The following is a 22749-nucleotide window of genomic DNA, read 5'->3' as shown; positions in this document are numbered from 1 at the left end:
AACGAACAGGGTCCAGGTGACATCTGGGGATGTGCTAACTGCACTGGTCACAGTAAGTTCTATTGAGATTAGGAAGTTTGTGGTGCCTCGGTCACTGCGTTACTACAAAGGGTGTCAGCTGAGCGACAACTCGTCCAGCTTTAAATCTGGCACAGCGTAAGACTAAAGAAGTCCAGTCTAGACTGCGAACGCTAGCTCCCGTGGCTGGCAAGGAAGTGCCCTGCTTTCATCTTATGACCATCTGCCCCACAAGCTGGCCGTGGGTGCTGGTGGCCCGAGGCCTGGCCACACTAAGGCGAGGTGCGGTCACCAGCACACAGCAGCAGAGTATGAGCGAGGGAGGAAAGCAGAGCTGAGAAAGGACAGCAAGGATGAGGCCCTCGACGCTGGCCCTGGAGAGGAGCCCTACGTCAGCAGGTTCAGGGCCGGGAAGGACAGTGTCCAAGGAGGCATGGGTGTGGGGTCGGGCAGACAGGCGTGGAGCGGGGCCTTCCCACAGCACTGGTCTAAACGTGACTTCTTGGGAAAAGAGGTGGCAGAACCGACGGGAGAGGCGAGGCCACTTACTGGGCAGGCGCGCCTGGGCCTGCGAGGTGAGCAGCAGCCCCTGAGGCATTGCGCCCTGCCCCGGGTGCGAGGGGGCCGGGGCCTGGGGCGGGGGCGGGCCCGGGGTGGAGGCGGGGGCCGCGGCCTGAGCCCGCAGTTTCGCAGGATGGGCTGGGCTAGCTGCTGTGCTGAAGGTCGAGGTGGCCTGTGGTCTCGGAGCGCCGGTGGGGGCCTGCGAGGTCTGAAACGGGGCTGCGGCCGCTGCAATCGATAAGGTGTTTGTGCAGAGCTGTTAAAGGTTCTCAACAAAGGCAATTCTTTAACCCGGCTTTCAAAGACACAAACAAACATTCCACTGGGGCTCAAATGAGAAGCCCTCTGAAAAGGGGGCAGGAGGCCACTGTGGTGAGAGAGAGCGCACTTCCCTCCGCTCTGAACTATCCCCACTCCACTGCCAGTCCGCAGCAGGCTGCGCGGTGCCTCTGCAGCCAACAGGTGTGACGAGTCCGCCCCTGCGACCCCGAGGACCTGTCCTGAGCACACGAGGCGCCCCGGCGACACTCGAGAATGCACGAATGGACACGACCCCAAGGGCCGCCGCTTAGGGCTGGGCTCGCCACCTCATCACCCCTCCTGCTTTCTGGCCCTATCGTCCTCCACAGTGACAAGCAGGGGGACGTGGGCGATGGCAGGGCACGACAGGAATGGCCTCCTCAAAGCTCTGGAAGCGACGTGGCCGTGCAGTGCCCGCACGACAGCGCGTCCCCACGGTGCGCCCTTGATGTCGCACCGACGACTCTGCTGGGCGCAGCATCTCGTGTGGGGAAACCCAGTTTAAAGACACAGAAAAGCCTCAAGCTCACGTGACCTCTGCACGTGGCCCCCTCGCAGGGCTGGAGCAGGGGTCCCACTCCTGCTCAGGGACACAGCCACGTGTCTAGAGGGGCCAGAATACAAGGAACGTCTTCCACAAACACCCTCCATGACACCGAGAGAAACCCCACGCGAGGCCTACCTTTGGCATCTGGGTTTGCAGAGAACGTGGCAATCGGTGGCCGTCCTCGAACGTGGCCCTGCGGAGTGGCAGTGGGCGCAGTGGAGGCCGCCGTCCGGGGCGGATGCGTGCTGGGGAAAGCCACCGTGCGGCCCTCGGGCTTCTGGCCGTACTGCACAGGCTGGAACAACCTAGACGCCGTGTGGGCAGGAGCAGAGCATCACGAGGTGCAGAGGCCGGGCTGCGGGGCCAGCGACACGGCAGCCGACACGGCAGCCGACACGGCAGCCAGGGGCCGTGTAAAAGGGGGGAGGGATTTCTGCGCAGGACGGCGTCCAGCTCTGGTGGGTCCCACAAACGTGGCGCACCCACCCCACGCTCGGTGGTGGGCGTGCCAGTCACTAAGTCGGCGGTCTCTGCGGGTGTGCGTTAGGAAAAGGGACCTAACACAACTCCCCGAGTCTGAAGTGGGGTGCAAGATCACAAGGCAGCCCCGCTGACGGACTGAACTGGTGACGGCGCCCCTCAGGCCACAGCCTCAGCCTGAAGAAGAGGGTCCCCAGCACGGATGCCGCTGCCCCATTCTATCACAATGCAAAAGCCTTTCCACGGTTCTTTCACCTGGGAAACTGCAAGGCCAGGAAGGCTCCATTTTCAAAAAGCCTGCACACCACGACAGGTAGAGCAGCTGGCAAAAGGCCAGCCCGAGGGCGGCAGCTTCGCCGCCCATCTGTGTAGCTAACTGAGGGCTTCAGGCTCCACCGAGTGCAGGCAAGACGGACTACGCACGGGCGGTCAGTCCCGCGTCCCCAGGGAAGGCACGTGCAGAAGAGGCTGCCAGAAGGGCTGCCAGTGTGCACAACTGACCCTCTCTCTCAAAAACACGACTCTCTGTCTTTCCCAGTTTTAACCCGGGCATTGCTGGGTTCAGCCTGTCCTGAATCACTTGGGGTTTGACTTCACCGTCCAACCTCTCCAGGCTTCATGGCACTGCCAAGCCCTCATTTTAGAGGCCCTCACGGTCTGGCCCCTGCAGGGCCCCAACAGCGCCCCACGGCGTGCCCTGCCATCACCACACAGACACCTGGCCACGACAACTGCCACCCCACCACACGCCAAGGTCAATCCGGACTGACTACCCTGTCCCCACGTGTACCCCTCCTAAATCCCAATGTTTCTTAAAGACAATGAAAAGGGTCGCTCTTCAGGCAGGTGAGTGGCCACACATCCACCCAGCAGGTTCCAAGTGCTCACACTCCCCGTTTAAAAAGAGCGACGCAGAAACCAACGGCATGTGGGCAGTTCCCAGGAGATGCCAGTAACATATGAGATCACCAGCCTGCAGCCCAGGTGTCATGTGAAACTCAGACCTGGTCCCAGGCCTCCCTGAGGGCTGCGGGGGGGACGGTGAGCGGGAGGTGACGCTCCCCACCACACACCTGCTGGGCTTTAGTCTGGCGGCCGGCGGCCTGCCCGGTGGGGGCGGTGCAGTGAACAGCTCCTCGATGAGTTTCCGCGTCACCTTTTTCTTACACAACAATTCTGCCTCGTGGCGAGTCATTTTATTTTCTAAGCCAATAAGATCAAATATAGAAAGATCGGTTTCCTAAGTAGAAAAAGAACAAAAAAATTAGCTGAGGCAGTAGAAAAAGCACTCGACTAAGAATCAAAGTACATTTCTCAACAGGAAGATGGCCCCGAGCGGCCACGTGCCCTGAAGGGCCCACCTGCGCCCCACTCGGGGGCTCAGCATGCCTCAGTGTCCCCATCATTCACAGGAAGGATCGCACTGGGTCACCCCGAGGGGCAGTGGGAATGGAGGAGGCAGAGGAGCAGGGAGGCTGATGGCACGGAGGTGCTAGGCCTCGTCCAGAGGAGGGGGCGTGGGGAGACACCCAGGGGGACAGACCCGAGAGTGCTGGTGCGAGTGAGGGGGACCTGTGGCACCTGAGGACGCTCATTTCTCGGCTAGGACGCACTGCCCAAGTCCCCAGCTGGGGATCCCTGCAAGGGACCCCACTTGGGCTTCAATTCTGAGTGTGCAGCTTCTCACACGCTAGGGTGCGAAAATCAGAGGGTGGGCAGTGGGGAGTCGGCGGGGGGTGGGGTGAGCAGGGACGTGGGGAAAGTGGCACATCCCCGGGGGGGCCACACACATGGATGGGGGGAGAGAAAAGGTGCAGCTGCTGTGGAAGGTCTGGCAGCTACTCAGAAGGTCAAACATGACCCTGCAGCCCCAGGCCTAGACACACGCCCCCGGGACACGAAACCTGTACAGCGGCATAGTCACAACGGCCAGAAAGCAGAAATGACCCAAATGCCCACCAGCTGGTGGACAAACAATGCAGGCTGTACATGGGGTGGGACACTAGTGAGCCTCACGAGCAGAGAGTCCTGCCATCACACGGTGAACCTGAAAACATGCTGCTCACACGGAATCCACACACTGGCACACTGGTGCCACGTTCGTGAAAGTGGGAGTTTATATGAAATAGGTGAACTCAAAGTGCATGCAAGTGAGGGCTGCTTAGGGCTGGGAAGGGGCAGGAGAGGGACAGTTAATGTGCGCAGTGTTCTCTGGGGAGATGGAACATTCTAGAACCGGTGGTGATGGCTGTACAAATCTGCGAGTACACTGAGACCAACACGCAGTGCACTTCTGAGGCTGCGTGTCAGAGTGATGAGCTGTCCCAGCGTGTTAACACGGAGCACAACGCAAACTCTACCAGCTTTGGACTCCCCGCCATACACACACCTGAGGCCCAGTCAGACCCACCGTCCCACCCACAGCTCAGCTGTTCTGTAACTCGGTGAAACACGTTCCTCTAGTAGTGACCATAATGGTGGGAAAAGCAAGCAGGTGGACCCCCTCCCGAGCACCCTGCTCGCCTCCAGCCCTTGGACCAGTCAATCCTCAAACCTCCCTACGTGGTGAGGAAGCTGAGGCCAGAGAGTCCCTGGCCTGTCCCCGCCCACCCAGGACACGAAGCGGAAGGTTCTAGGTCCCAGGCCTGTGAGTGGCGCCTGCCGGGAGGGGTCACAGCAGGGAACTCAGGCGTCAGACCACCCCATGGCACATGCCCAAGACAGGTCCCGCGTCCTAAGCGGCTGTCACCACAGCCCTGGTCCACGCGGCCTGTCATGCTGCACTGTGCCCTGTCTCACGGCCCACTGCACGGCCAGGCACACGGGCCCCACGGGCCAGTCCAGAGGCAGGTTCTGTCCAGGGGCAGGCACGTCACAAACGTGGCTCACTGCCGCCCTGCGTCTGGGCGGGACACGGTCGTCTGGCACCGACCTGACGGAGCCCCGAGCCCCTGCCCCAGATCCCTTACCTTCCAGGAGTCTCGGTCGAGCGCCTTGAGGATGAGGGAGGCGGCGCGGTACTGCAGCGGCCCTGCCGTGTAGGACGCCTCGGGGCGCCGGGGCGCCACCAGCCCCGGGTGGTTGCAGATGCGCTGCAGCCGCAGCAGGACGTTCAGCACGCCCACGAAGTGCCCGCTCTTCAGCGCCTCCTGGGTCCTGCGCGGGGACAGGGCAGCAGTGAGGTGCCAGCCCACTGTGCCGCTCAGAAACAGCCGCGCCAGACGCAGTTAGGAATCACGCCCCACTCCCTGCCCACGGCGATGACTCCAGGCCCCACAGCCCCGACGCAGGACACACAGGACGGGCGCAGGGGGAAGGGGGGCTCCAGGCCTCCTGTCTGCAGGAAGAGGACCTTGTAAAGGGCAGCACGGCGCCCGTCAGCCCAATGTGACGAGGGTGTGCCGTGAAGCCGTGAAGCCATGGTGGCACCTGCACAGCTTGGGCCAAGAACTCCTGACCCAGGGAGGAGGGTGCTTGCTCGCATGCAGCGGGGAGAGGCCTTCCCACAGCAAGTCCCCGGGCCTTGACCCTGCGGTGCAGTGAAGGGCACACAGAGACCAAACCGCACAGCATGCCGGTGCTATGCAGGAAACATGGGATGCAGCCTGGAGTGCTCTAGAAAGTTCCAGCAGAGACCTCCGGGAGGAGGGGTGGGCCCCCCTAACAGGCAGTCCTGACAGGTGAGGCAGGAAGGAGCTGCGGAGGACGGGTGGGCCAGGTGGTCTGCAGGTGCGGGGACCGAGGCAGCACAATGGAGCGAAGAGACGGGAAGTGCAAGGTGACAAAGGACAGCCAGTTTCTACGCGGACGCTGGGCTGCTGGGACCACGCCCATGGCAGGAAAGCCCAGAAGAGAAGCATGCTTAGGAGAGTCACCGGATGGCAGTCGGCACACGTGCCTGTGGTGCTCAAGGGACAGCTCAGGCAGCCACAGGATGTGTTCTCGGCCTTGACGGAACAGGCCGTGGGGCATGGGGTGGAGCAGGGCTGGGGTGAGGGAGTGCCAAGCCCACAGACAGCTCTGCAGAGCACGGCGACACGATCACAGCCACGACGTCTGCATGAGCGCTGAGGCACAGGACACACTTCAGAAAGAAGACTGCAAACACCGGAAATGCGGGTTCCCGAGGTGGACTCAGAGCCCCTCTGCGCTGACAACAGAAACCAGGGGGCAGCGGGGCAGGCCTGGCCGGTCCCTGCAGGGCTCTGTGCAAGGGGCAGACAAGGTTTCCGTGGGGCGAGCTCATGTGGAGGTGGTGGGAATGCGGGACGCGGTCACCACAGGGGAAGTGGAAGGCACCAACCAGGAGCGATGCTGAGCCCACTCGAGGACCCCAGACCATGGCATCAACATGCACATTGAGCAGGGTTTGGCAGCGCCCCACAAAAGTCACTGATCAGGAGTTACAGTCGGGCCGGGCACGGGCACACTCCCCGCCTCCCCTCGGCCTAGCCCGACAGACTCGGGAGGAAGGGGCACCCGCACATAGGGGCAAGTCTCTTCCTGCAGCTCCATTGCAGCAAATGCCACACAGCAGCCCAGGGTCTGCTCTCACCAGTGGGTCCCAGATTGGGGGGCTTCTCCTGCAGGCATACGGAGGCAGGCAACGGGCGGGATGACACTGTCATCCCCAAGTGCAAAGCAGCGCCATCCCCTGGCACCACCAGGGAGCAGAAGCCCAGGCGACCGAGTGTGGCATGTTCCTGGACTCCACGGGAGCCCAAACCCACTAGCGTGGGTCTCGCCATGGACACCTGGTCTTCACAAGCTGAATTAGGACCCCCGAAACATCTGACCAACAGTAAACTTGACCAATATTGCACCTTCTCTGCTCACGCGCACCATTTCCCCTATGCTCAGGCTCAACGCAAGTGAACAGACTGCAGCTTCACCAGTGCAGCCATCAAGGACTAAGGAACCACACACGTGAGTAGCCGTGCATCCCTACGCTGCCCTGAAACTCCCAGGAGTGACCCTGTGAGACAAGCAAGATTAACAGCAAAGCCACCTGCTGAAGGCTTGCTGTGTGCAGACACTACTCTGCCGTGTCCCACACACGGTGGCATGACCTCACAGCCCCACAGCATCTCCTCATTTTACGTGGGGGAAGCGGCAGCACGGGGCTGTGCCCAGGCAACCCGGCCGGTCAAGGAGGGCTGCCTGGGCCCCCTACTGACGTGCACGGCACCTCAGGATGCTAGGTCACCCCGGCCCCCACAGCAGGGGGCGCGAGTCAGGTGAGCAGCAGGAATGCGGGGAGATGGCTCTGGAATGCTGAGCGCTCTTGCGGCCACTGAGGTGCAGCTTGTGGTGACTTCTCAGCACCCATGACAGGAGAGACACAGGCCTATGATTACTGAGTACAAATATACTTAAAATCTTTTGAACTTTAATTCTGCTTAGTTTTGTTTTTTAATCTAAACTCAGGAAATGGAGAGCGTGATGGAAAGAGCCCAACAGGCCACGTGGGAGTATCGTGGAGGGGGTCAGACCCCACACGTCCCGAGTCACAGGCAGGTGCAGAGACCACACAGCAGTCACTCTGTGCCATGCTGCCTGCGCTGCCTGCGCCACCACATACAGCAGCCCTTCTCCCCTGCAGCTTCACGTCTGCAGTTTCAGTTACCTGCAGACAACCATGGTCCAAAAGTATTAAATGGAAAGTTCCAGAAATAAATAATTCGGATTTTAAATCGCATGCTGTTCTGAGCAGCATGACGAAACCTCTCGCTGTCCTGCTCCGTCCCACTCAGACGTGAACCCTCCCTTTGTCCCGCGGCCCCTCACCGCACGTGCTCCCACCCATTAGTCACTTAGCTAGCTGGCTTGGTGAGCAGATCCACTTAGCATCACTGGGTCTGCCTGTGTTCAAGCCACCCTGACTTCACTTCCTAACGACCCTAAAGAACAAGAGTAACGATGCTGGCAATTCAGATACGCCAAAAGGAAGCCGTCAAGCATTTCCTTCAGGTGAAAAGGTGAAATGCAAGTTCTCGACTTAAAACAGAAAACAAGTGTTCGCTGAGGTTGCTAGTATGTAGGGTGAGAACAGCCGTCCACCAGTGAAACTGTGCAAAGCTGCACATGCGTGCACAGGCGAAACAGACTAGAGGGGCTCGGCCCCACGTGCAGTGTCGGGCCTGCACTGGGCCCTGGAGCGGAGCCCCACAGGTCACGGGCCTGCTGAGTGCAGCGTTACTGCTGGGTCCTGGGTCCTGGGCATGGATGGGAAAAGGTGAGCTTGTCAGTCGGACCATGTCTCCTGCGTGAACATAACTGACACTGCAGGACGATGCAGTGAACTCCAGGGCCCAGGGCGCCTGCCCCACATGGGTTAGCAACAACGGACAGAGTCACTGACTGGAAGCAGGGAGGGGACAGCCCAGAGGAGCCTGCAGAAGCAGAAACCTGCCAGGGCAGGGCATCCCCCTGCAAAGCCCCACTGACGTGGGAGGGGACACAGCACAAGCAGCCCCACACTCACCCGGGCTGCAGGATGACGTCCTCGTACAAGGCTTTCTGTCGGTTAGAAAGGCGGCACTTCAGAACATGCTCGAACTTCTTCGTCAGTTGCTTTTCCACATCTCTCTTGGTTCTCCTCAAAATAAATGGCTGCGTCACCTGCAAAAGGAATATGATCCTTTGTTTTTTTCTCCACAATGATGTCATCACACACACAGGTCCCATGCGCCTCTCTGGGATGACGTCACACACAGTCACACATGCCTCTCCGGATGACGTCACACACACAGGTCCCGTGCGCCTCTCCGGGACAGCGCCCCGCCCCCCCCAGGAGGGTCCGGGCCCTGCGGCCAAGCCCCGTACCCTGTGCAGGCGTATGACCACTTTGTGGTAGTAGTCCTGGCTCTCCTCGCTGGGGGCTTTCAGGGGGCAGTGCCGGTAGGGCCGGGAGATGCCTGGGATCAGGAAGTGCACCGTGGTCCACAGCTCCAGGAAGGTGTTGTGCAGGGGCGCGTCGAGCAGGAGCAGGCGCTGCTGGCTGCACAGGAGGGCGGGCTGAGTCCCGGGACCGGGCTGGGTGCACAGAGGCAAGGGGCTGCGGGGGCTTCGTGGGGCCGACACGCACGGGCCTGAGGGAACGGGCTGAACTACACGAACTCTCTGGGTGTCCTCAGCCCGACATGCTATGACCAAGGACAAGGGGACGTCTGTAGCTCAGGCAATTCTGTGTGTGCCTGCAATCACCTAAACTCCTTTAAAAGGACCTTCACAGAGACACGGGCACCCAGAACCGCGAGCCAAGCCGAGTGGGTCAGACCTGTGCAGGGAGAACACGGCTTCCCAGTGCCTCTCCGTGAGGCCCTTGACGCGCTGCATCTCGTCGATGACCAGGCAGCGCCAGCGCACGCGTGCGAAGGCCGGGTAGCCCCGGAAGAACAGCTTGTAGGACGTGACACACACGTGGAAGCTGTTGGGCTCGGTCCAGCCCTGCGCACACAGAACACACGGCCTCAGGCGCCTTCTCACGCCTCCCCTCCTGGAATCAGGGTCTGGGGCACGCTCCCAAGTTTTCACCACTGAATTGATGAACCTGTCCCCACCCACGGTCACCGTTCTCGTGCTTCTTATAAACTTCTTTTTACTGCGCAGGGAAGGGCTGAGTGCATGTTTTCATGGCCTGTTCCTCTAGCAGCCTACAGCACTTGTGTGGACAAAGCAAGAGGCCACTTTGGAGGCACAGACAATGGCTTTTGGACACTAGACTGTCAACTATGAGAGGATCCTGCAGTGGGACCAGCTTTTATAGGATATAATCTGAGCAAGGGAAAAACGTGCTCGGGACGGTAGGAAATGTGGAGATCTGTGCTGCGACCGACTACAGCATAAGCTTCTTAAAAACAAACAAATAACCAGAGACAGTAACAAAGAAAATACATTTCAAGATATCGCTTCTGCAGTAAACGCTAGTCAACACGATAGCCTAACCATAAGCCAAAACTTTATCTTCAATGAGAACCTGTGACCTGTAATTTACTTAGAATCTAGTACTTGAAACTACTGGGTGGAAAAAAGAGAAAGAACACAGTCCAAATGTGTCCTAGAGCACGCTGCACGTTACAGTGTTTCTCACACACACTGCATGGGAATTCTTCCACGGACTGTGACTCAGAACCGAGGGGGTACCAGGTTCTCGTCTGTGCCTGGGGCTGTGGGGGGAACCAACGGGCCTGTGCTATTAAGGACCTGCAGCGCCTCCAGAGCCCACGTGAGTCTGGAAGGAAGTTCCCTGTTTCTGGGAAGTGAAAACGAGGCCGCTGCACCTGTGGCCCTCCTTCCGGGGAGCAACCGCTGTCAGGTGCTTGTGAGACGCTCGGAATCAAGGAGCAACTTACAGGGCGGTCTCGCACGATAGTTACACTAATAAACAAGCACGCCTGGACATTGTGAAATTTGTCTCCTACAAGAATTAAGATGGTTTCCTGTTTGGTTCTGTTCCATGTTTAAACTTAAAATACCTGTCTCTTTGCTTTGAGCTCTCTGTGGCTGCCAACGTATAAGAGGGTTTTGAGCCCAGGACACCAACGCTTCAATTCGAGCTCCCACTTGAGGATGTTACAGCTTCTCACGACGACAAGATGAGGGCCCCAATTGCCTGCGCAGGAGAGAAGACACCGCATTTCCTCTCAGCTAAAACCATCTGGCTCAGACCAGCTCAGCAGGTGAATGATGGAAGCAGTCACCCAGGTGGCGCACAGGAGTCGGGACAGCTCCTCCCCGCGCCCACAGGAGGCTGCCGAGGGCAGAGTCCATGCCTGAGTCTCAGGGGCACTCGGCACAGAGTGGCTACATGTGTCAATTCCCAGTAAAATGGGTTACTTGTTCAGAAACATGGCAAACCCGTAAGCATGGAGGGAACGCCCACCCACGAGGAACAATGCTGAGAAGCAAGCGGCAGAGCGCCCCACAGCCCTCGGGGCTCGGGCCTCCTCCCTGCAGCACCCGCCAGGCCACGCACAGGCTTGCCGTGCGTTCCCCCTCTAGTCACAACACCCAAACCATCTCAAAATACACGGTTACCATTTGTCTTCTGAAAAATAGGGCTTTTAAAGGATTAAAGCGATACACACATAACAAATTCCAACTTCTGTGCTGGAAATGAAGCATAAACCAAGTCAGGAGCAGGAAACGACAGGTCTCGACAACACACGTGCAGTGCACACCTCGATGGCCATGACTGCTGTAGGGAAGTGCATTCCCACCAACACGAAAGAACGCCAAGGGGAAACGGACAGACTGAGATGCCGTGACCAGCCAGGTGAGGGTCTCGGGGAGACGGGGCTTGGGGTACGGAGGCTGAAGGGACAGTGAAGAAGACAGCGCTGGGCCAGCGATGCTTTCCCACCAGCCCGTGGTGGCGCCCGGCGGCACTGGCTCAGGCCAGCGCGGCAGCAGCAGGGGCTGACGGGCAGTGGGACTCGGGAAGCCCCAAGGTCTCGGTCACGGCCTACTGGGCCTCACACGACTGACATCAGATGCGGAATAACAGTGAGTCACCCCACTGATGGTGGCTGTGATCGAGTCCTTTGCTCATTCATGCAACCTATCCCCTGGGTTCTGTCCTGGACCAGAACCCGGAGCGAAGGAGGCAGCCGCCTCGCCCCGCCCCACCGCGGCCATGCACGGACTGCGGGTCAATCCCAGCAAATCTGTGCTGTTCAAGAACCAAGCAGCTCTTACCTTCATTACAAGCCAGGTGCGCAAAGAAAGCGATGACCTGCACTGTTTTGCCCAGGCCAGCCTCATCCGCCAAGATGCCGTTGAGATGCTTCCGGTAGAGCTTGGCCAGCCAGTCCAGACCGACCTTCTGGTAATCTCTGAGCGCGCCGTACAGCAGCGACGGGGCGCTCACCTTCACCTGCAGTGACAGGTAGGCCAGTGAGCACTTCTCGAGAGAAACACTACAATTTTCTCTCCAGAGTGACGTCCAGGCACACGACAAGCCTCCTGGAAAGCCACAACAAAGATCTACACAGCAGGAAAAGAATGGCCAGAATCTGCTTCTCCTGACACCTCGTGCCGGTGGGGCCAGGCCCCGCCCCCGCCCCCCAAAAAGCAGAGCGCCTCACCGCGGTGCTGATCCGAGCGCTGCCCTTAGGCAGCACGGCTTCGGCCATGGCGGTCACGTCCGCGATGTCCCTTGTGTGAGGTCTCCCGACACTCACTCTCTCAGCAGCTCTGAACTGGTCCATGACGAACAGCGAGTCGATGACAACCACATCCCGCCTGCTCTCCTGGTCTCCAGGGCCGTCCTCCGCGTCTGTGAAAACGGGGTTTGCAAGTGCTGTGACAGTGGGACGAGCCTGCTTCACATTTTTTTTTAAAAAAAGAAAAACATTGACAGAATCCAAATACTTCAATACAGAATCAAGTAGCATTTTGTTTTGTTTTGATCCACTTTATTACCTAGCGATGTAACCCAGATAAACTAATACAAAACTCTTAGAAAACTACCAAGCCTAGGACCACCCTGGAAAGCCCTCGGGTGAAACTGGAAAATGTAACGATTAGGAGCTAGTGTCACCAATAGAGTTATGGGCACTCACAGGCTTAGTGGCTGCCCCTCAACCACCAAGAAAGCAAAACTGAGAAGCGTCTCCAACGACGGGCAGCACAGAGCCCTCCCGCGTCCTGACGGCCCCAGCCCTTCCTTACCTTCGTGCCCACAGGCACGTCTACTAATGACAACAGTGGAGTGAAAGCAAGGAAAAGCAGGCCTTTTGTGGTACAGTCTGTGTGTCTAATCAAAGTAAAATAAACTCCTTAAAACGGGTGTGCTAAACAAACATAGCACAGCCTGACAAATGTGGTAAAAATCTAGCTCCGTAAAACAATGACTTATAAATGTGGAGAAAATTAATTGTTCACAACTTGATCAAGAGCTGATAACTGTGCCAAGTTTATGAATAAAAATGAAAAGCACAGAATAAAACTCTATTCAATATAAAATTACACGTTAAATACATTTCCACTTCCTTTTCCATCAGACTACAAAGAAGTGAACGTAGAGTCCCGACTCTGCTGAAGCCCCCTCCTCCTCGGTGAGCATTCGGGTTTAAAGCCGAGCCGCTGAGGAGCTGACACATACCTTCTTCCTCACTCGTCTCCTCACCGCCAGGTGGAGGTTGGGGCCACTGGAAATTCGGCAAAAAGGCACCTTCATACAACTTCATCAAATCAATTAAGGGCAATTCAGCTGGAAAAGGTCGCAGGAAGAAAGGTGGTCACTTTGTTATCAATGGCGTCAGGTAGTTGGGAAGCAGTCAAGGAAAAGGGCCCTTTTCACATATATTCCTTTTCCTGGTTTTAATTCCTTGGGGAAAGCACATATTTTCTAAAAGCTCATTTATTTTTTTTCCAAAATTAATTGCCCATCATAGATACGACATCTGAAATATTTTCTTTATGGGGTGGCCTGTCAGCTCAGTTGGTTAGAGCGCGGTGCTAATAACACCAAGGTTGCTGGTTCGATCCCTGTATCGGCCACTGTGAGCTGTGCCCTCCTTAAAAAATAATAAAAAATTTAAAAAGAAAAAATCTTTATAAAATATTTTCTTTATAAAGATGAAAATCTTTGAAATAAAATGAAGAAACTCAGTTTTTATTCATAAAAGAACAAATATTTCTGAAATAATCTAATGACTAGAAAGTAAAACCTACAGACTAATAAATAAAAATATAAAAAATACTGGAAAATAATTGGTGGATATGACACATAAAAATACTAGAAATCAAACAAAATGAAACAGAAAAAACGTCTGGAAAGTATGCTAACAGGCTGTTACCCTTTCTGCCCTGAGAGCTCACCCTCGCTGTTGAAACCCCGCACAGTAAGGCCCGGGCACCTGGGGACAGAAGGAGGTGTGTCTCACACACACTCCACAGGGCTCGTCGCGTATTTTGTAACTGAGCATCTCGGGGCATCAGACGGTGCACCACCTCCTGACCGAATCAGCAACCACCTTAAAGCCCTCATTGCTGGCGAGTACAGTGAAGCAGGTGCTTCCCACTGCGGTGATGGGGCAAGCGGCCTCACGCTCCTAGAAACCAGTTTGGGGGCTGAAGAGCTTTAAATGTCATGGCCGACCTCATCATCTGCACGCCTGCGTCTGTCCGGGGTGACCAGAAACCTGGCGAGACTGCTGTCCCCACAGCTGTTCCATGGGTGGCAAGGACAGAGGCTGCACCGCACTGCAGACTGTGGCGTGTGGCTTTCTGCACATCGTCACACCAGTGACAAGCGCACAGACACACCCCAAAAGGACACTAAGTCACCATGAAGTTAAGGCTAATTAAGTGCAGCGGCTCCCCCTGCTTATGGCTGAATGGCCCCCCATCCTGGCTGAAAAGCTGCAGACTCCAGGGGGTGGGACATACATGTATGTAGGTGTCAGAACACAGTTCTTTCAACTTGTGTGTGTGTCTGAATGTTTTCACAACAAAATGCTGGCAGATGCACACGTATATCACGTAATGACTAAGCAGAAAAAACTGGAAAACAGAAAAAAGTCACAGTAAGAGTGACTGCGAGGGGTCTTGGCACAAACAACACACAGAAATCAATCAATCGCCTTCGCTTATATAAACTAGTTAGAAGATACAGAGAAAAGATTCCTTTTCAGATAGAAAACGAAAGACCCGAGAATTCAACTTTAAGATGCACACCGTCTACTTGCAGGAAAGGCTAACAGGCCCCCGAGGGTGCGAGAGGCCTGGACAAGAGGCAGAGCCTGTGGGCGAGGGGCGCTCAGCAGCACGGACACTGTGGCGCCAGGACCCCCACAGGCCAGGGCTGAGCCGGGGGGCTGCCAGGCGGTGTGAAAGCACACGAGTGGCTCGCATGCCCCTGGGTCACTTCTCTGGGAAGACCAGCCACCACGCCACATCACAAGGGTGCGCCAACAGCCAGAAGGGGAGGGGAGGCCCTGGGAGGAGCTGGGCTCGCGGCCGCAGCTGGCAGGCCTGGCAGCGTGGGGCCAGCCGCAAGGACGGAGGCCAAGCGCTCGTCCAATGGGACCCAGCCAGAAGCAGCAGCCAGGCTGCTTGTCACCACAGCGAATAAGGCACGAGGCTAAGTCACTGTACTCTGAGAACAGTACAAGGACACCGCAACAGCCCAACTGAAAGGCTGAGAGGACAGCAAGCACACTGACGGCGACCGAGCGGCCTGGATCACCACCACTACACACTGCCTTTCCGGTGACAGTGTCCCTTTCAGGTCAAGAACAAGCCAAATAACATGACTGATGAATTCGCGGCCAGAATGTACAAAGGACACCGACAGGTCAGTTTGGGGAAGAACAGCTCACACCAGAGTGGGCATGGGCAGGGTGGGGCCCACAGGGGCCATGCACCGCCATGAGGGGCTGCGCTCACCAGCCAAGGGCAGACGCGCTACAGCCAGACGCTGAGGGCTCCAGACAGGCAGGCCTTGGTGCGACAACCACCCAAACGCCATCAACCCCGTCACGTCGGCCAGGCCCTGTGCACACGCCCTCCAGCCCAGCCCTCTGCTCTGAGCCAGAGACCCTCTGTGCCAGGTTACACGTGGAACACTGTGCAGCAGTGAGAACCAGCAAGTCCACGTGACAACATGGGACCACGCCTGACTCCTGTGTGCGGCTCCGACACACGCCAGTGAAGCAGTGTGTCCAGGGACACGCGTCGGAGCGGGGTACAGGCCGCCAAAGGGACTAACGTGAGACATGGGGGACTGTCACCGCCGGGACGGGGATCAGTGTGCGGGGCACTCCCACCCCACACGCTGTGACACGCTCTCTCATACGTGCCCACGGCTACTGAAGCTTTTCAGGAGGACGCACAGGCCTACCTTCCCTGGCCAAGTCCGACAGCTCTGCCTGGTGGTCCACAAGCCCTTCATTTGCTTCTTCCTCTTCAATTGTCTCTTCCTCGTCTTCCACTGAAATGGTGACCATCGGGTGTCAGTGCTAGACGTCACTGCACCTTCTCAGTTACTCAGCAGACACTACACGGCTTCCAAAATGCTCTGCACGGCTACTAGAAGAATTACAACTAAACCTTGTAATTTCACAGGTTCCATTCAGAAAGGACCGTGTACTGAGTGAGCAGGAAACAGAGACCTCAGCATGTGAAATACAGCCTGCTTTCTTTCCTGACTTGACGGGCCTGCTCGGGCCAGACCCCAGAATGAGGAGCAACCTCTCGTCTACCTGGGCCGCGCTGCAGGACCGTCCCCAAGTGTGCCACCTTGGGTCACTGAATCTGCCATTGCCCATTTCACCTCCCTCAGCACAGTGCTGTGCAGCCACGGTCTCTGCACCCGACACCCCCACTACTGCGCTCGGGAGCCAAGTGGCCCCAGCAGGACGTGCACTTCTGTGGCCATCACCCCACTGAGCGGAAGTCCTTGCCACCTGGGGACTGGCCATGTGGGCAACACCTCTCTCCCACCTGCCTCAGCCCCAGCCGGCTCCTTCCTAAGTACTCACGGCCTTCGCTCCCCCACGAATGAACACACACGCTCAGCCCCACACTCTCCCTGCTCCACAATGGCCCCAGTGGCTCCGGCTCACGACCGTCCTCGATGTCATGGCCACCCTGAGTGGTGCCCGACCCCTCCCCTGCTGCTGAGTTCAAGCACTGCACAGGGGATGGTAAAGGGCCCTGGAGACGGACCTTCGTCATCAGTGAGGGAGGTACTCGCTTTCCGTTTTCTTGCAGGTGCCCCCAAATCCTGAAACAGAACCAGAATGCACACACGTGGTGGGAAAGCACAGGACGGAGACCAGAGCAAAAACGTGAGCCTGTGACAAGCGGCCACCATCACGCCTGTGGTGACAGGAAGGCCCGGGGAGTGGAACAGGAAGACGAAGCCCACGCTGCCATCAGCGCACTTTCCCCCAGGGCCCAGTCAGCTCGTGCACCTGACACGCTGAAAACCAGTTTGTCCCCAAGGCAGACTGATTTCTCAGTGAAAGGGAGTGACTCAGCCTACAGTTTCTCCAGACAGAAGCGAGGAGTCCATTTTATAGACACGGTTTGCCTCCCTCTGCTGCCACCTCCTACACAGCGCAGGGACAGTCCTCAACTCACCAGAACGTTTTCTGGAGACGCATCAAATCCCTTAGGTCTCGACTCTTTTCCTAGAGAAACAGGTAACAACACGACGTGGTCACTACAGCAGTGAAGGGGTGTCTCTGCTGACATCTCCTCTGCAAGGACACAGCAGGGCAAGTCCCCCCCCACCCCCCGGCCCGTGACCAGGGTGGCAAGGCAGAGCCAGCCACAGCTCCACGCCTGCCAAGTGCACGGAGACCTCCTACAGAGCCCAGCTGGCCCCATCTGGACAGCAGACGGGCTGGCGGCAAAGCTTTCTTAGGGTTTGTCTGGTCTGACAGCTGATGACTTGTCTGACAGCTGTTGACTTAAGTGGTGGTCATCTCTCCATCTCAGTTTCCTCGCCCATCAGATGGGAGGCACTATGCCCCCCCCGCTGCCCTCCGCCCAGTGACGCCGCCTCACTAGTTCCTGGCCCCCACCGGTGCCAGGGCAGCTACTGCAGAGCGCTGGCCACATAGAGGGCTCCCGACACGCCTCAGGGAGCCCACCTCCCTGTCCAGGAACTGCCTCAATTCTGAGCGCGCCCCAAAGCCGATCAACCTAGGGGTGCTGACTCATCCGGTGAAGCTGAGAAGAGCTGAAATGTGCAGCGAGAGCAGCTCCACCGAAAGGAGTGTGACCATCAGGCAGACCACGTGCTCGCAGATGCTGGGGAGCAAGCGGCCACCTTGTCACGAGATGAGCAGGGATGGGCAAAATGTGACTCGGAGAAGAAGAAACTCTTTCTAAAGATCAGAAGTTTCCACAGATTGAAAGCCCTGTGGGTCACTTGAAATGTGGCTACCCCCAATGAGATGTGCTTTCATTATGAAATATGCACTGGATTTGAAGACTTATCATGAAAAAGAAATATAAAATATCTAATTCATGTCAATCATGTATATTAATAGACTGGTAATATTTGGATATACTGGATTCAATCAAATACTTAAACAAACAAACGAAAAAGACGCGCAGGGAGTCGGGCATATTACAACCCTGAAACAGTGCGGCTTCCCCCGCCTCCTACCTTTCCTGAACACTTTCTGTAAATGTAAGGCCTTCTTCCTCTTCTCTTCTAATTCGACTTGCAGTTTTATTTCCACGACCTACACAGAGAGTGAGACACAGCATGTTACCGACGATGTGAGTGACACAGCCCCGGACACCGCACGAGGACCTCACAGCTCACACACACCACCATCCCGATCTCATTCCCGTTACTCCAAAAGGAAATTCCCCGTTTGGTACTTTTCATGTGTAATTTGCATCTAACTGCATCCTGTCCAAATTCTGTCAGGTAGTGAGATGAAAATTTTTTTTTAAACGGAGAGAGATGGGAGCAGCCATTAGTGACCTACGTTGTTGGGAGGGGCCTCAGGGAGGCTCCCAAAGCACGTGGGGTGCAGCCGACGTCATCTGCACGCACACAGACAGACGCAGACCCCACCTCCCAGGGGGCCAGCAGCCCAGAAGGCACCACCTCAAGGGCTTTCTACGGGACACGGCGGTGCCACGACGTCACCGCGGCGTCAGAAGGCAGCTCGCCAGCCCTGACAGTCTAGGTTTCCAGGACCCCACTGCATTGCAGCATTCACCTGTTCAATATTTGACCAAAAAGACTCGATTTCTCTGGCAGTGGAGGCCGCGATCCGTCGCAGCCGGTTCTGCTCCTCTCGCCTTCCCCTTTCCTCACGGAGCTTCTTCTCCTCATGATGCCGCGCGACAGTCCTGACGAGCTAGCAAACAAGTTCACAAGCGGGTGTTTTACGCTGTGTCGGGCCACCCCGGAAGCTTTCTTGGCACGTGGCTACGTGCTGCTCAGGGATAGGCAGCGTCTGCTGGGACGGCCTTGAGAGCAGCTCTGCGAGACGGAGCGCTCCCAGCACCGCGACGTCCTACCCCCCAGCGCTTTCTAACCCACCTTCTTGGCCGCGGCCACCTTCCACCTTCTCTCCTGGGCGAAGTCGGTGGCCATCCACTGCATCTCCTCCAGCAGGTAGTCCCAGTGAGCTCGGGGGCGCGGGGCCTCCTGCAGCCTGGGCAGCCGCCTCGGGGACCACAGGCCTTCCTTCCGCAGCTCTGCTATTCGCTGATGGATCTGGTTTTCCTGCGGGGGCATGGGGCGGACACGTCATTTTTAAGTGCGTTCCACTCAGTCAGATCCCAGACCCGTGTGACCTACCATGTGACAGTCTCGGTAACAAAGGGAAGAATTGGACACAAGGGGCAGGAGGAGCGGGTGGGTGACTCCTCCTGGAGCCGCAGGAGAAGCCCAAGCGGCGGTCCTGCCCAGTCTCAGAACCTCTCAGAACCGCAGACCCCAGCTCACACCCACGCGCAGGCGGGGGACTGCATGGGACACAGGACAGGCTAGAATCTGCTTTAACCCCACTGGGAAGGGGGGACACATCAAGTCAACTGGGCCACACACGCTCACTGGGTTAGAACCGGGGACAGGAAGCACTGCGTTGATCAGATCCCACTGACTGGGGTTTCTTCTCATTCCTCTAATGAAGCTGAACAGAGAAATGCTCAGTCCCCCACAAACAGCCATTGGCTGCGCTGGGGCCCCTATCGACCTGGGGACTCTGAGCGCTGCTCCCCAGCCTCATGACACAGCCCAGCTCCTGGCCCCTCAGCTATGGCCCCAAGGTGACAGCAGCCCAGATCGCTGGCTTTGGCACAGAAAAGAGCCCACACAAGCCTCCCTCCTCCAAGACAGGTCAAGCTACTTGGGTTCAAGCTTGGTTCCCACTGATCACAAAGCACGTGGACCGTCCTTACTGTCAGGCGTGCAGCTGTCAGCTGCTGCACCCTGAGAGAGGAAGCCAGACGCATGTCACAGTCGGAAGGCACCCGGTCTCCTTACCAGTGCCGTCTGTCCTGCCAGCTTATCCTGAGAGCCGTCTGGGGCTGGGGCGGCATTCTGAGCTGGGCTCTGTGGTTTTGGTGGGGCTGACACCACTGCCCCCGGGGACCGGGAGGTGACCGGAGACAGCGACTTGCTGGCTGCGGAGGAGGGTCTATTCACTGGGGAGGCCCGTGCAGGCGAGGGTCCTGGGCCCGAGCCGCCGGCGGGAGCAATGGCCGAGGCTGAAGAGGCGGGTGGGGGTCGCTGACAGGGCTGCACGGGGTCCGTGGGGAGTCTTGTGGATGTCACCGTCTGGCAGGCAGAAAACAGGAGATCAGGTGAAGCCACGACTCCAGCTGTGCTCACAACACCCAGACACCGGAGATGGCGTCACAGGCGGGTGTGACAGCACCGATGCCCCCCCACCCACAGCCATGCAACCAAACTCAGATCATGTCCACAAACCACAATGACACAAACTAAACCACTACTAAGAATACACCCTGTACTCCACCAAATCCCGTGAGACTCCGTTATAAACTGCAGTCACATATGGTCTTATCTCATGTAATAAGCTCTTTTCTGTTTTGTTTTTGCTTTTTCAGTCTTTCTCCTGTTTTATTTATTTATTTATCTATTTTTTTAAAGAAACTTTCATTGTGTAAGCTGCTTCTTAGTTGAAAACTACCAAACGCTCATCCTGTACCTTCCCTCTGAAGGGCGAGTACATAGCTGGCGGCCCTCCCATGGCAGGCAGGCTGTGTGGTATGAGATCAGGGCACAACTAGGGGGACCCTCCCCCGACTAAAGACAAAGTTCAACTCGGACGGCAGTTCTGTGGAGGAAGAAGTGGGGAGCAGACGGCAGGGCAGGCCAGCTGCTCCCCCGGGAGGGCCGAGGACAGACGCCACATGGAGCACCTCCGTGACCCAGAACAAGCCACAGCTGTGCCCTTCCCGGCATGTGGCTTCTGCCTCTGCAGCTAAGGCGCTCCCTCCTCCCCCAGGGCCGGCATCCGGCCAGCCGCACGCTCTGGAGAGCAAGTCCAACTGGCCGCAGCGGCTGCTTTCGCGCGCAGCAGCAGAGCTGAAGGACTGCGACGGGAACCACACGCCTGACAGCCTGAAGTGCGTTTATGCCCCCCTTGGTGGCCGTTAGAGAAAGCCTGCAGCCCCTCCCAATCGAGCAGGGACAGGTGTCTGTGCACGCGGCAGAAGCTGCTTTACACTCAGGTTCCACAGCTGGTGCTCCACAAAAGGCCAGTTCACAGATCCGAGGGAAGCCTCGGTGCCACCTTGAGTCAGCGCGTGTTCACAACACAAGACTCTGCCACCAAGACCCACTGCCAGCAGCACTCGCCCGGTGGACACCCCCTCAGGGCAGGTGGCCAGAGCTTCACCTGCACCTGGGCTGCAATCACAGCCCTCGGTCACTGGCTAGTTACCTGGTCTCCCTGGCCTCAGTCTTCTCACGGGTAAAATAGGAATAAAAAAGAATCTACTCAAGGGGCTGAGAGGCAGAAGAAAGAAAATGCCGGTAACTGCTCCTCTGACCTCGTGCTCGACACGTATTAAGGAAAAGGTGGCTGTATGTGACTATTACAGAAGGTCACACTGCCACGGATCTCAAGGAATCAGAAAGAACCTGACGCAAAGCCCACCTAGGAAAGCCCTTGTCGGTGAGGAAGCGGGCCCTGAACATGTGTCTTCAGAGCGTCCAAGGGGGCAGGTGCCCTTGGTGGCAGCCTGGTGGGCGGCCCATCTCAGCCACGTGGCCTGCCGCAGCCCCACCACCCTGAGCCGCGTCTGCGCACGGCACCCGACGTCCACCTTACTGGGTACAGCAGGTGGGACAGTGGACACAGGCTGTCTGCCCGATTCCATCCTGACAGCAGCAGCAAGAACCGCGCTGTTTCCTGGTAACTGAATGACAACTAAGGTCACAGAAGCCGATGAAGCCACGACTGCTGAGGTGGGAGAGCGGGCAGCTGAGAGCAGCGCGCGTGCCACCAGCTCACACAGGTGGCTCACCTCCCCCCACGCCGAGGGGACAGAGCACGAGGGCGCAGAGTACCTGTGGCTGGCATGGCAGTGGCGGGGCCTGCATCTGCGCCTTCCCAGGCACGGGCATGTGCAGAGGGGGCGGTGTGGGCTGCGTGGGTGCAGGATGCTGGCCAGCGGGGGGCGCGGGGACCGGAGCGTTGGGCGGTGGCGCCTTTGCCTGTGGCTCTGCGGTCTGTGGCGGCTGTGGGAACTGCAGTGCCGGCGGCAGGGCCGTGGCGGGGAGGCCAGCGGGGGCCAGCCTGCCCGGGAGCTGCGGGGGTGGCGTGTGCAGGCTGGCGGCGTTCTGCACCGGGGGCCCCGTGGACGGGTCGTACTGCTGCTGGCTCGGCTTCTGTCCCGCGAGCTGAGCGGCCTGAGGGGCGGGAGGCATCCCTCCTGGAAAACAGGGGAGGCCCCGCAGCACTGACCCTCAGCTCAGGAGCACGCAGCGCGTCAGACCCGCATGTTGTCACACCCAGCACACCCCCAGACTGAAGTGTAACTGGCGAACGCCCAGCCACAACAGGTCTAACTGACATGCGAGCACACAGAAAAGGATGAAGGCATCTGACCTCTGAACTTAGCGTCAAGCAGAGCAGTGTCGAGGACAAGTAAGGTGTCCTCAGACACACGAATGCAACTGGGGCTGCTCAGGGACAGAGCACCTGCAGCTCCACACAAGGGCCTGGCCTGGTCTCTGGGCACGTCCCACGACTGGCTGCGGCCCAGGGGCACCACGCCCGCCCGCCAGCCCGCCTGCCAGCCCGCCCATGCGCGCTCCGGCCTGCGCTGCCTCGGCCCTGCCTGCACTCCCTCTGAGCTACAGGGCGAGCGCTGGGGCTGGGGCT

The 22749-nt window shown here is 57.9% G+C and overlaps 1 protein-coding gene across 9 annotated transcripts in view; it reads right to left on the bottom strand.

Annotated features, from left to right (window-relative positions):
• EP400 (E1A binding protein p400) overlaps positions 1–22749 on the bottom strand; it is an 87053-nt gene that overhangs the window by 37586 nt on the left and 26718 nt on the right. For 8 of the 9 annotated variants that reach the window (XM_074321448.1, XM_074321451.1, XM_074321450.1 and 5 more), the window contains 19 exons: positions 21933–22297; positions 19878–20171; positions 18930–19115; positions 18604–18744; positions 18036–18114; positions 17000–17049; positions 16583–16640; positions 15756–15845; positions 13014–13121; positions 11995–12185; positions 11606–11783; positions 10384–10520; positions 9186–9355; positions 8732–8906; positions 8391–8527; positions 4876–5062; positions 2980–3146; positions 1562–1731; positions 568–807 (listed from right to left, as the gene is read on the bottom strand). In XM_074321448.1, coding sequence (XP_074177549.1) covers positions 568–807; positions 1562–1731; positions 2980–3146; positions 4876–5062; positions 8391–8527; positions 8732–8906; positions 9186–9355; positions 10384–10520; positions 11606–11783; positions 11995–12185; positions 13014–13121; positions 15756–15845; positions 16583–16640; positions 17000–17049; positions 18036–18114; positions 18604–18744; positions 18930–19115; positions 19878–20171; positions 21933–22297 — 3123 coding nt within the window. The remainder of the gene's footprint in view (positions 1–567; positions 808–1561; positions 1732–2979; positions 3147–4875; positions 5063–8390; positions 8528–8731; positions 8907–9185; positions 9356–10383; positions 10521–11605; positions 11784–11994; positions 12186–13013; positions 13122–15755; positions 15846–16582; positions 16641–16999; positions 17050–18035; positions 18115–18603; positions 18745–18929; positions 19116–19877; positions 20172–21932; positions 22298–22749) is intronic. The other variant, XM_074321455.1, reaches the window with a different exon arrangement.

Source organism: Rhinolophus sinicus, linkage group LG16 (assembly GCF_036562045.2).
Source record: "Rhinolophus sinicus isolate RSC01 linkage group LG16, ASM3656204v1, whole genome shotgun sequence".
Classification (NCBI taxonomy): domain Eukaryota; kingdom Metazoa; phylum Chordata; class Mammalia; order Chiroptera; family Rhinolophidae; genus Rhinolophus; species Rhinolophus sinicus.
Note: the sequence above shows the minus strand (reverse complement) of the source record. Positions and strands in the feature narration are given on the sequence as shown.